The sequence below is a fragment of the Solenopsis invicta genome, chromosome 1 (genome assembly GCF_016802725.1).
Source record: "Solenopsis invicta isolate M01_SB chromosome 1, UNIL_Sinv_3.0, whole genome shotgun sequence".
NCBI lineage: Eukaryota > Metazoa > Arthropoda > Insecta > Hymenoptera > Formicidae > Solenopsis > Solenopsis invicta.
The window spans coordinates 24,159,092-24,173,889 of NC_052664.1; the positions used below are offsets into that span (position 1 = coordinate 24,159,092).

General features: G+C 34.6%; 1 protein-coding gene across 1 annotated transcript in view; it reads right to left on the reverse strand.

Annotated features, from left to right (window-relative positions):
- The window catches only part of LOC105202094 (serine-rich adhesin for platelets), a 42,229-nt gene that overhangs the window by 14,034 nt on the left and 13,397 nt on the right, over positions 1 to 14,798 (reverse strand). The window contains exon 2 of the mRNA XM_039454591.1: positions 4,002 to 4,175. Within this exon, the coding sequence (XP_039310525.1) occupies positions 4,002 to 4,175 (174 nt within the window). The remainder of the gene's footprint in view (positions 1 to 4,001; positions 4,176 to 14,798) is intronic.

A 14,798-nucleotide genomic window follows, 5' to 3' on the forward strand; every position in this document is an offset into this window, starting at 1 on the left:
TCTTAATATCTTCAATATTATGGTTTCTTATATAAGCTATTTAAATAATTTTGTAATTAAACAAAAATAAATAAAAATAAAACTAAATATATAATTTTATAATTAAATATTAATATATTAAAAAATATAAAAAATTATATTCTTTTTTACAAACTCAACTCAAACCTTATCAATATAAAATCCATCCAACAGTAAGAATAAAAGAAAAGATATAAACTTTACGATGTTCTTTAAAAATAAAATTTCTCCGGCAAATCAAATGTTAATTAAACGTAAAGCTATTTAAAAACAGAATTCTAATTATGCATTTGAAGTCATATTCCCTTCTCTAATCTCGATCTTTCCCGCGTGACTCAAATTTTTCACCTTCCTCGACGCACGACGAACGCGTGACTAAAATTCCTGTCTGGATCGTTGATCCAGGAGCAATGCCCGCGCTTTTAACCGGGACTCATTCCGCCGATAACTCGCGGAAAGGAATTTCACGTCGCGCATAACGCGCGATCGGTTATTCCAGCGTTTCCATCAATCCGACACGGTGTACGAACACTGAAATAAATCTAGAGAGAACATGACGCAGCGTCCGTCGTGCGATTCAGGAAATATCAACTCTCCCGAGACGAATAGCGAGATCGTGTAAAGAACACAATGGGCAATATAAAACAAAGTGCTCCAGAGCTGTCGGCATTGCCTTTGTGTATGAATTCCTCGGCCAATGTCATAGATTTCTCCTTAATAGGTATGCTATAACACGCATCAGCACTTACAACAAATAAAAAAAAAGGGGGGGGGATTGAAGCGAATCAAATTCCAGAAACAAGCGAGATATTCGGTGTGTAATTTTAAGTAATTTGGGTTGTTATTTAATATTAAATATAAAAAATCAAAGATTCTCATAATAAATTGATTAAGCAACAACGCGATAAAAAAGACGTAATATTATTTTAAAAGAAAATATACAGATTACATCAGTCAGGTGTTGATGATTTCTATAGATATTTATTTTTTTCGTGATATTTTTGCGATGTGTTTTTTATGAGTTATTTTTTGCACTTGCTGTATCAAGAAGCGAGCGTCCAACGGAATTGTTCACCGTTTTTCCCATGGTGCACGGTAGATTAACTTGGTCGATGAGGCGCTCGAAAATCATTGCCGGCCCGCGGACACGATACTTTTACTTACAAATTGGTATTTTATCGGTGTTAGTAATAGAATGCCTCCCATCGCGACGTCACGTCGACGCGCGATCGCGTGAGAAAGTCGCGAATGAAGTAAAACGCCTGATGGTTGCATGAAAATGATTGCGTCTTCATGATTTAATGGAAACTATTGAAAATTTCGCAATCGCTAGACCTAATTAACCACGATTATTAGAGAGATTTAGATTAGATGCTCGCAGAATGTATTCGTCTAGAATGTGATTATATTTCTCGATAATACATGTTACGAAAGTTATATTGCATTCATTTATTCGAATTAACGCTAAAATGGTGAAAATATTGAAATAAAAAGTAAAATAATACACAAAAGTTGCCAATTATTACAAGTAATCTTGAGTAATTCATTATATTATTTTTTACATTAAAACAAAAAATATAAAAACAAAGAAATAATTTTAGTATTATATTAATATAAATATTAATAAATTAATATTTATTTAAAAAATGTAAAATCTCTTTGGGAAAAAATGCACGATCGCGGTTTTATACTGGTGAGAAAACGGTATCATAAATATTGATGAGATACTGTAACGATTTGTGATGTTATCATGAACATTCGAACTTTGAACATAAAAAAAAAACGAAAACAAAGAAATAAATTTAGTATTTTATTATAATGAATATTAACAAATTAATATTTATAATAATAAGAAAAATGTGAAATTTTTTCTATAAAAAAAAAATGCACGATTGTGATTTCATGATGGCAAAAAGCAGTATCATAAATATTGATGAAGCACTGTAACATAATATACGATATTAATTTTGTCAATTAGGATAATTTGTTGTAATTTAAATATGTATATTCGAATGTGATTTATTCTTCTTCCCATCAAGAAAACACTTTAGCCAGCCCATTGACACTGACATTGACATTCAATCTGTTCGAGTAAGTTGCTTTGCAAATTTACTGTTTTCATGCTAATATTGCCGGTTAAAATCGCTTGGCGTATATTGCCCCGTCCAAGGTGATATATGGTAGCTGCGCGAAATATCGTTGCGCTCCCGGTTTCAATATCAATATTTATACATTTGCGTTCCGCGGAACACGATGCTAAATCCCGCGATACGGTTATCAGTGCGGCGAGCGTCTATATTACAACATGTATGCACCGTGCATTATTGCGGTTTAACCATTTCCCGTACGTTACGTACGTATCTTGCATCTTTTATAAACGACGCTTTGTTCGCTTATCCGATTATTGTCGATCGATAATAGATTACATCGAAGTTAGGCTGCGCAAAAAAATCTTAATTTCTTATTACTGAGTAGCCCGACGCAATACACGATGCGCGGGGTGTTCGATATTTTAACGCTGATAAATTATTATTATTATGCGCCGCGCATAATCTAAGATATAGATATCCAGGCGCGCCTTTAACGCTCAATAAAATTATATTACGGTGCAAAAAATTATTATTACAATTTGCAATGACATATATAAACTCCGCTGGATGATAACCGCGGAGACTAACAGATATCAAATTGCGCAAAGAACGTGTAATGCCTAATTAAATTGTACGTATGTAGGTATACCAAGATTGGATGATATTTCGAAAACAAGACAATCCTGGGAATTCCAGGCCGTTGTAGGAATGGCGCTGAGAGTTTTTCATGTTAATAGGGCCATACAAAGCACGTGACTAACTTTCATTTTTACGTATAAGAATAATCCTCAAATATATATGCAATATTTCTGCGTAAAGATACATATCGTAGATCCATAAAAATATAGAATAAAGTAAAATAACATTAATAAATTTTTTTTTCTACGAGAAAACACGATCTTTTCTCTCATATCACACGTTATTCGCGGGCGAAAAACGTTTCAGTAGGGCGCATGTAAGCGGAACAAACTCGGTGCTTCTGGCGCCCGAGGGGGGTGAAACCGACGTTTGTCATCACGAGCCAAAAATATATTACGTGATGGCATGGATTAGAGCCTCTCTCTTTTCCCCCCATTCAGGGAAAAAAATTTCCTCGGGCCACGTGGGAGTTGGATGGGCACATTGTGCGTCCGATCTCACGAATGCTTCACGAGGCAGATTTTCTCACGCCGCCGCGCGAGCGATCTTGAAAGTATAAATATTACACTATGCGCTTTTTGATTTAGGAAGGTAGCTGGGTCACAATCCCTGAATAATGGCGGTGCAACTGATTAGATTAGATAGAGACGCAACTCTGCGCTTTATCGGCAATCGGAATAAGACCTCTTTCGCTGATAAGATCTTCCGTATCCATGATTTAAATACATAACAGGCTTTTTAAGTGGCATACAAGCTATTTATGGTTATGACATGCTATGATTCATTTGCTGTTCTGCTAATCTGTGCGTTAATAAATTTATTCTACCCTCAATTTTTCCATTGAAACGTGAGACATAAACATTCAAAACTAGATTGTCACACTACGCTAACGTATATGATAAAAATATAACTTAAGATCACGATATAATATTCTTATAATTTATTTAATTAATCTCCGTTCATTAAAGGCATCTTTACGTTTTGCTCATTTTTAAATTTGCGTCAATTAAATAATTTTTTCCTTCTAAATCAATTAAAATGAAACTGATTACGAAATGTGTTATTTGTTCCTTTATATTATTTTTATTAAATTAATATGATTTTGTTTTTGCCAAGTGTTAATTATTGAAACTTTTGTTGCAAGAATTAATAAAAAAAAATTAAAAAAAAAAGAAAAACGTGTGAATTGCAATTACAAAACCTGTTTGATTAAAGCGTTGTTTGGAAAAAGAATTACGATGAAGGTTCACTCACCTTATGATTTCGTGGCGTCCTCGAAAGGTTGCTGCGTCCGTTGATGAGAACATTGTCGTTGAGAAACGACACGTCGCACGGCGACGGTGGACCCCCGGAGATTTCCCACTCGGCATCGTCGGTCGTAGATGCATCCAAAGTAGCATCGAGCACTATAATGCCACCATCACCGACCTGTAATAAAAAACCACGATAGTAGAACGTGATAAGTTTCGAAAAAAAAAGAAAAAAAAGTTATTGTATCGAAAGAGACGCCTTAAAAAATGTAAGTGAGATAGTGAGGGTATCTCCAATATATCTTAAAACATACATATTTTCTCTTCGTGTTATATTCTCTCTCTAGTCATTAGTTCTTATCGGAGCAAAATCAGATGTTTCTGATCAGTGGGATTTGAATCCGCGTCGTATTGTGTCAAAGAACACGAAAAATATTTATGAAATATCTAATTATATTTTATTACGTATTCTTTGAACATGATGTAATAAAATGTAATCGTTCCCGGACAAGGTATCTTTCACAAATGTTTAAATAATTTCAAACTAATAGTGCCATAGCATTAACAATTAAATACGAGATATTAAATTTTGTCTTAAAATTATTTATTGATACGTTAATACTTACAATTAGTTTTATGCGCCTGTGTTTAAATTAAATTAAAATTTGCCTAAATACCTATTTATTTAAAAATTTGTTTCTAGAATTAAAGCTACCAATTTTTTAATTGGTACACGACTTTGGACTATCACTTTGATAAAAGAAAATGAATATACACACATAGTCAGACAATACTCAATGAAGTACTTTTACTCATAACAGAATATGGAGGCAACCGAGAGTCGAGCGCTGTAATTAGCGCATATGTAATTAAATTCAATATAATATTATTACTAATTACAAATAAACTGATACATTAATACACAAAAGTAAAATAATTAATAGATAATAAAGGACGCTCAAAATAATGAAATAGCAGAGCATGAAGCCAATTAAAAGTCAAGCGCTGTATTAACGGACAGTTAATGGACAGTTTATTTGTGATTAGTAATAATAGTGTACTGAAATTAATTATATGTGCGCGCTAACAGCAACTCTTTGCCTTCATGATATTATAATACGTGTATAATTGTATACAATTAATTCAGAGAGTTCTTTAATTAATCTATTTTATTTTTTTCGTTTACTCAATTGTTAATTTAACGGAGGATTTAACGGAAACCTCGTTATCTTGATTTTCGGCGTCACTGTAAACAGAATTTTTGATGTTGTTTGAGCGAAGTCGACTTTTTTCGCAATTCACAACGCGTAACCGCTTGCGATGGCATTCTAACATTAGGGTAGACTGAGACGTGCGTTCGCGTTGGTCTCGCGAACGTAAATAAACGCACGTACAAATACGTAATCCTTCACAGAAATTCCCGCGGCGATTCGGGAAAGTTGTTTCCGCGTGAAAATATGAAGGTCTGCTTGAAAAGACCCACCTTTTCCTAACCCACATTTAAAGTTAATGTACGCGAGACTGGCAGCGACTAATTTACAGCTCGCGTGTGTTCGGAGGACGTAAGGTGCTTCGTCAAACTTTCGCTCATGGAAATTAAACGATGATATCCGTTCTTGAATTTTACTTCATTTTTTTTTATAATTAAAATTTTCGCATAAAAAGTGACTAACGTTACTTTCAAATCTAGAGTCTTAAAAGTCAAAAGAATATATATTCAATTTTTTATGTATTATTAATATTATTATTAATTTTGTACATTTTCCGAATTTCATTGAAGGTAACATCAAATTATTTTAAAAGCATAATTGTAAAGACATAGACATTGTAAAACAATCTTTTTAAAAATATGGATACTGGAAAGATTTTTCCTTCATTTCTTGGAATTAAGAACTCTGAAGCGAAGATATTCAAGTACATGTTTCACATCTCCTGCGCCTTTCTTTATTTTTCTCTTGAAAAGATTAAAAAAACTCGTTTTCCAACCGAGCATTAAATGTGTCATCAAAGTATGAAAAAAAATTCCTCGAAAAAGTATTTTCGTTGCATGTACAATCGAACGAGGTAAATTACAGTCTGCGACTCTCGTGATGTTTTCTCCGCGTACAATTGCAAATTATTTCCGAAGCGATCTTCGGTGGGGAGGAAAGTGGACCCGTCCTGCCGTATTATTTTTTTCCTTTTGTTAACAATGGAGATGTTAACTACGGACGATTCGATCGTGCTTCCGAACGTGCCGTGACGACGGTTACATTCACGCGAGACGTCAGTCGGTCATTACGGTTACCGCCTTTCATGACTCTCGTGAATGGGACATCCTGCCGGGTCGAAGAAAAGAGGGAAACGCGAAACGTGAGTGATACAAGGTAATATGGATAAACACTCGACTCGCATCAAGCCATCCTTCGAGGGAGGGCCTGCTCCCGAACTCTCTCTCTCTCTCTCTTCGGTTGAGTGCATTCCCTCGCGAAACAGGATATGCGAAAGAAACACCATAACTTTATCACGGACTTTAGAATTATCCAGCATCTGTCGTCTACGCGGACATATGTTCAAGAAACGCAACTTATCAAGGTTCTTGTTTACGTGAAATATTATTTTCGAAATATAAACTAGACATTAACAATCACAAGTATAAATGATAAAAAAATTTTTTTTTTATTTTTTAAAAATATCAATATTATGTGCAAATAATTTTTCATTTGAAAATATCTGCATAAAAGTATATTATTAAATGACCATCAATCTTTCGAAATACATAAACAAATAATTTTGTATTAAAAATAATGTAAAATATTTAGAGTCGTAATGCCGACTTAGGGAATTGATAAATGAGCGGAATAATTACGAGAGCACTGGAGCATCATAGAATAACAGCTTTAATGCTAAGCGTGAGAACAAAGGAGTTTAACTCCCAATTGGATCTTCTCTTTACCGTCGCCAATAAAATATGTGTATTTAAAGAGTACATTTCCAAAAGAGTAATGGTATTCGACAATATTATTGAAAATAATATAACTAAAAATAATGTTTTTAAATAGCCAATAATTTTATGAAAAACACACTTTTTGAGTGCAGATATTGGATTTTTAAATAAAAAAATTATTTTGCGCGTAACATTGAGTAAAAAAAGTGATAATTGTTTTCGGGATAATATGTCAAGACATCCTGTTATCCATGTAATTTTAGTTATTACGTTAGTACACGAATTCCACAACTTTCAACATTTCGCATGTTTTGCGACAATAAATAATAAGTAATATTCTTGCGTGAAACTTTCGGTAAACTCCACGTTCACGCGGCGGAGATCCGCGTGTGAAATCGAGTGGCCTTGCATCGGTGGAACGACCGATTTCCGGTCTACTTCCGGCGATCACCGGAGAGAGGGATCGCTTGACGATCGACGATTTTTGAAAGTGATTTTTTTTGTGATAATCTGCTTCGTTGCCCCCTCCGCGTGTCGCGCGACGATTTGGGTTGAACGTTCGTTAATCCAGAGAAAAATGCGGTCACGGATCATAAGACGCAGCCGCATTACGGACGAGCAACGATCGAGGCCGAGCAACATAATATCTGTATTTGAATATAAAACATGGTGTGCCGATATCATGTGCCGGTGAAACGAGATGAGCCAACGAATGTGTAGCGATTCCGTGTCGGAAGTCCATTATTTCCTTGCCCGATACGTACGTTGACAAAATCTGTAATTTGCGCAAGTCCTAGATAATATTCGCGTAAAATGTCACAGAAGTCACTTTCTTCGGAATACGGAAAACCTTCGGTCGAACGATAGAGAATTCCAACAGTAAGACAACGAACATTTTTTTAATATAAAAAAATTGACAATTAAATAAATTTGGCTACAATTCATGTGAATAGATAATACAAAACAATTTTATTCGTGCGAAAATATCAACTGAACTTTATTTGTTAAGAACTCTAATTTATTTTAATTATTTTAATATTTCATTTTAAAGATTAAAAGAAACTAAGAGTTTCGAATGTTCAGCAAAGGATATGTCAATCGAGAGAAAGTGCACTTCTGCAACATCCTGTTTTTATGAGATTTTGTTTGATTATAGATTATAGCTTGTAGCTCATTTTATAAATTGTTGATAAACTCATAATATTGCATAGTAAATTAACATAGTAATTATATTGATATACGTTCGCACACTCAGCAATTTTGTGATTTGTACATGAGGAAAATAAGATGCATAAAGTCGGACGTAACATTCTATCTACATGTAGATCAGTTAGATTTCAGATTAGTAATTGTTCGTGATTGATTGCAACGCGGGAAAAAATGCAACGCGCTATAGTACCGCCAGCCTGCTAACTGCCGCAGATTAATGTGTCGGATTCATTACGCACGTAATTCCTGCGGTATAAAGTATCGTGAGAAAAACTATGAACTCGGCGTCTAGCGTATAATCTCGCATTACGCTCAGGCAAATGGGCGGATTAAATCTGACAAGTTGGTATTAACGTTAATGCGGAACGACTTAAATAAGCTGTCGATAGCGCGTGGTAGTAATTAGTCTCGATGGCAACAATGCTCTTCGTCTCGATACGGATTGAAATATATTATCCGCTTATGATCGGCACAGCGCGGGTTACTCATATATTTATCGTAATTATGCTCATATGTGCATGGCACCGTATCGCAGGAGGAAACTGACATGTACGAGTTTTATGGAAAAGTAACGCTCACTTCGAACAAAATACCCGATTTACGGTAAGGTTAATAAACTAGTAAAAACTATTTTAAAAGTACGAATGTGCCGGCCCGGAAGTAGCTCCGGAAATACCTAAACCAAAAGTATGCATATCCTGTATTTTGACACAGTGGTAATTTATATATTATGTTGAGTTAGAGTCGGAACTAGACGTTTCCGCGCCCGAAATAAAAGAAAAGATAAAACATTCGCCTTTTACCAATTAAGACCCAGTTGTTCCATCTTTTAGTAAGTATCAGGTAATTTAACTGTTAGGTAAACCTATGCATTTTGCATAGGTTTACCTAACAGTTAAATTACCTGATACTTACCAAAAGGTGGAACAACCGGACCTAAGTACTTTTTAATACACGGAACAAGCAATTTTGCTGAAATACAAGTTTGAAAATAATTATGTTGAACTATTTTGAAAAATTGCATGGAATGTTTAACTTGGTTGCTAGAATGTCAAAACTATTTCCAGGAACATTGTCATATGCTTGGGTGTCCCACATAATTATTTTAATGGCCCAACATAAAATTATTTTCTGATCAACATCTAGCTAAATTTTTAGATGTTTCAATAAAATTGTCGCATGTAACAAAGAATATTTTTTACGACATGTAAAATAATTTGAGAAATAATATTAATTAGTGATATATTTAATATATTAGTATTAATTTAATAAAAACATATAATCACGTGTAGTGATTGTTAGTAAATAAATTAAAATAATTCGAAATTTATATTGTCATCTTGGTGCATATTTGAATTTTTTTCTATAAAGTAAGTGCTTTGCTCGCCACACCCTAGTTACATCTCTGATGCTGAGATACACGCTTTTCATACCTCAATCTGTTAAAAATAATTGGACATCGCGTAGAGTATCGTAATTATTTCGTAATTAACTTCAATTTAATTTCTTCAGTATATTAACTTTTCTTTTTTTCTCTTAATTTCACGCGTTATTGTCTCTTAAATTCGCTGAAACCTTTCAATAAATCACATTTATTTGCTCATTAAGTGGATAATTTAAACTATTTCTCGACATTGAAAATTTTTAGTCGCAAAACTCGTGATGCGAAACCAACGACGAGCATCTCGGTAAGATCGGGATCAGTTCTGAAAGCAACGCGGACGCAAAGTGACCGCACGAAAACGAGATGCCGGTTTAAAGAGACATCGGAAGAATGCATTAATAAGGGAGGGAAGTTACGGCAATGAACCTGGGGACGCGGTCCCTGACTCCATGAGAAACTCCCAGGACGGTTCTTTCCATTATTCCGGCCGCAGTAAAGTATCACTCCCGCAGGTGGACCTTGAACCTACGAGGAGAGACCATCGGTTGTCGCCTGACGGTCGCCTGCATGCGAACGCACTCTACGCAGAAGCACGCCTTATATACGCACGCCTATTACGCTTGCACGTGCACCGAGCGGATCGACGCGTAAACGTTCTCTACCATCCTCTCCCGAGACGCGAAATAATATTTACAATATAACAGTAAAGAAACACGGGAAGTGTATGAATTCATTGGTGTTATTACGCGCGTTAACTAACATAAATGTATCTTAATTTGTTGCGAAGATATATCGCAAGGGTTCTAGGAATTCCAAGATTTTCACTGAAGTCACTGTTTTTAAGTAGACATTCCGGAAGGTTAAGAGAAAAACGTCGATTACAATCAAGATGATAGATGGAACATTACAGAATTTCCATAAATTAAATTGTAGAAATAAATATGATTAATACATAGTTTATAATTTTAGAAAAAAACATTATAAAATTGTAGAAAAATGAACGTATTCTCAAATTAAATCATAAACAGATTTGATACTGGAATATTAAAGATAAAATATAATCGACTATGATCGAAGATATAAATAATGGATACAATGTTTAATGTTCAGATTTTAATAAATTTTTTTTCTATTTATAGTTTAAATGCAATACTTGGAAGTGCGGCATGCTGAAATTCCGGTTCTCAGGAGGCTATTCTGATCCTCCCCTCCTCCAACGTAATAATACATTCAATGGAAACGAAAAAAAATGTTGCTTGCCTACAATCACGTTTTATCGATCTAAATTGTTGCGATCATGTTAACTGCAAAAATATTTTCAACAAAAGGCGGTTACACGATACCGTGAGGCCGGTAAAATGAATTTTTCCAAATTACTTGATTATTTAAAGTTGCAAGCGTATGAAGTCGAGGTGTGTCTGATTGAAAATTATCAGAAACTTACTGCACGGCGTAATCGTTCTCATGCGCGTACTTCCTTTCGGTTTTACCGCTCACCCCAACGCTCAACGAGCTCATTTCCTCCCTCGACCTCTGATCCGGTTCATGGACGGTCATACTCTAAGACTCCCAAAGCGTTTAACGCTTAATCTTCGATAATTATTTAAAAATCGTCCATCACAAATATCGATCAAATTTTTGTGGAATTAGAGTAAAAAAATTAAATTAAATTAATTTGGCCAAAGATTTAAAATAAAGGTCGCAAATTATGAATAGCATCGAGAAATACCTAAGATAATAAGTTTTTTTGCAAAATAGAATTATGTTTCTCGTTTATATTGACAACTAAACAATTAGTAGTGTTGTGTTTCTTTCTAGAAAAAAATTTGTTTTATCGTCATGTTATCTGAAGGAAAGAAATAATAAAATTTCTTTCTGAAAACTTTTCATTGATCTTAAGTACAACTGCAATATAAATCATAGTATATTTTGTAATACGATGACCAAGTCCTATATTTAGTCTCAGTGACCGGAACTACTTCCCGCCCACCCGTGAACTTTATTAATGCGTTTCGTCAGCGAGGGATCAGTTTACATGAATCATCCTAAATACGCTTGGTCAAATCGATCAAAGTTTACTGCAGAATCGCTAGCTCACTTTCTCATCTTTCATTTTATCGCTGCTGTCTGCAAAAAAAAAAAATTAAATTGCTTCTTCATACGTTGCCATCGAAGCGATTTTATCGCAATGTGTATCCTCAATTGATCTTTTGACAAATCATTCGATGTCGCGACATCGTGCATTAACTGAATGGATAATCGAAATTACTACAAGTAGCAAGCAATGCTGCTTTCATTGTCCTTTGTACGCTATAGATCTTCATCTGTCACGAGTCCACGTATTAAGTTATAAGCTTCTTAAAGTCGTTAAGCGCGTTTATCATCTCTATTCGACACGACAATTCAAACTTTGTAAGAAGGGTACATTGTAAACGAGTACGAAATTCCAATTTAACAACAATTTTTCGTTACATTTGAGAACGACAGCACGTTTGCTAAAATGAATAATAGTTTGGCGAAAACACGAGACAACTTGTTGACTACAATTTTTCGATATTTTACGACGTATCTTAATCGATCTGATATTTGTCCGGAAACGCTCGTAAATATTTTATGTATGTAGAGAAATCCTTGACATTCTTTAGATAAGCAATAATTTTACAACTATTATATTTAAGTTTGTTATCTTTACATTCGTACGTCAAGACTTAAAATGTGTAAATCAGACAGACATTTTACTTAAAAAAAATATAAATTCGACAGAACAATTACAATGAGGCTTTTATGCATTTTCCTTGTGATACCATAGGAGGATATATACATTTAATTTTGAAAGTACGTCGTAAATTTTAAGAAGATGCAGCTGTAAAACCGATTTCAGCAAGAATTTTTACGAATCTTTATTCAAACCGCTTTCAAAACAAGTGACGCATAACCACAACATAAATTCACGAATTCGAAAGTATTGCCGATCATACGAGATAATACAGGATACTGACATTAGTCCTGCTGCCGTTTCGCAGGAGTGGAGCTCGGTCAAGGTCAAACGAGGTCAGGCATCTTGAATTTCACCGAGGAAACCCTTTCACGCCCGCTCACGATGGAGAACGACGAGATTTCACCATCGCGATCGAAGTCATCGCGAGTGAAGTCTTGCCTTGCCTCGGGGTGGAGAAGGGGTTTTATTCCCATGAAAATTAATTAGTCCCCAATTTGCGATAAGAAAAGATGTAGCGGCAGGTGCCGGAAGACGTGGACCATTCTGAAGCCCGTTGAACGTGAAAATAAATTATGCGTGGCTCCAGATAAAACAGCATTTTTAATACTCTGATTTACTGTGTACTATATACTCTCCAATAAGAGAGAGAGAGAGAGAGAGAGAGAGAGAGACAGAGAGAGAGAGAGAGAGAGAGAGAGAAGAAGAAAAAGAAGAAAGGGGGGGGGGAAGAGAAGAAGAAGAGAGAGGGAGGGAGAGAAAGAGAGAGAATAAAATATTCCATATTTTAATACCAGATAACCAAAGATTGAAGATCGAATTGCATTATGTCATATTTGACTAACGTGTTGACAGATAGTGACAGCCATAACCGTTATGTAAAGCCGACATTGTGATATGAAGACTGTGGTTCCGCATACTTCCAAATTATGTCATCGTGCCGAAATATAAATATTCGGTTATATAATGATTATTAATATTCTAACAGTCTTTCTATGTTAAGATAAAAAAATTGAAGTTGAATTTTATCTCTCATATTTCATGGATATTCGTAAATTTGTTAAAGTATTCAACAGAAAATTTACGTTTAAAAAATTGTACGATGAATCAGACGGATGTGTGTTAAGGTTATCGAATTACCACGTATAATTAAGTTACGAACATTCGAATAATTTATGCAAACAAGTACGGTATATTTAGTAACTATATTGTAAATTGCAGATACGATCTAAAGAATTGCGGGGCACAGTTAGTTAACGAGTTAACGGCTTCAGTTAATCCAATGAGTATCGTCGGAATACGGGTAATAATGTTATACACGAGTTCAATTATTATAGATCACTGCTTTTATAGGGAAGATAATGCGGCTAATATCTCAAAGAGTGGTGCGCGGCGACTCATTATGTTGCAAGTGGAATAACCGGTTTTGAGCACAAAAAAAATATCCGTTTGGATCATCCACCACATTTTGTAATTAAAATCATAACAATAAGAAATTTTCCCAAGTTGATAAAAAAGTGAAGTACACTACAGATATATTAAAATTGTAATTTTACGCGTAAAATTATCAATTTAATTGTTTATCGATACGCATCGAAATTATGCAATGATTGAACAAATAAGAGAAAAAAAAAACTATCAAAGTTACATTATAAAACAATACATATTTTAAATTATATTAAAGAAACAAATTTTAACCCTCTACTGCTCTGATGATCGGTTCAACAAATTAATCTTCAAATCTGTAACGTTTAAACACAAATAAAATTTTGCCTCGACAAATTTCACTTTTTTAATTGCATAAAAAAATTAGGAAATAAATATTTAATGAATACAAAAACAAAATCGCTCGCTGTCATGTACACTGCGTGTCGGTATGATAGCGGCAGCAGACGCGATTGCAAAACATCCGCTCGAGCGTGATATTCCTAAGAAGGCCGAGTGAAGAAGCAAACCTGAAGGATGCTAACGGACTTTGTGCTCTTGTACTAGGTGTCCCGGTTACTACTCTAGGATGGCCATATACGAGAAGAGATCTACTGTATTATGTCGTGGAATGTTACCGATCTATGAGTTCCCCCCCCCCACTTTTCTAGCTTATCTAGATCTCTACTGCTCTGATGATCGGTTAGATTTCTCGAAGCCGAAGATTCATCAATCAGCAAGTGCATCCGTGATTATCTCTTTCGTAGTAAACAAAAATCAAAATATCAATCTAATTTCTACAAACGGAATAATACAGATTGATTTTTGTAAATCATAATAACAATCAATTTCTTTAATTGAAAAATAGTGTTCAGAGAAAATTATACACGGATAAAAATAGCAACATAATCAGAATTCGTCAATAGGTGTGACAGATTATCAATAGGTGATAAGATTAAAATTGATCCCTGGGTGGTTGAAATTATCAAAATGTACCGTAACACGCATTTTAGCCTTACAACAAGTTTCTTCGTTTCACACGGATATGCGCTTTAAACAGACGTTGAATTATAAGATACCGTAATAATTACCGAATAAGAAGATGTCAAGGATAAGATCCTTTCTCCAAACTCGCTGTATT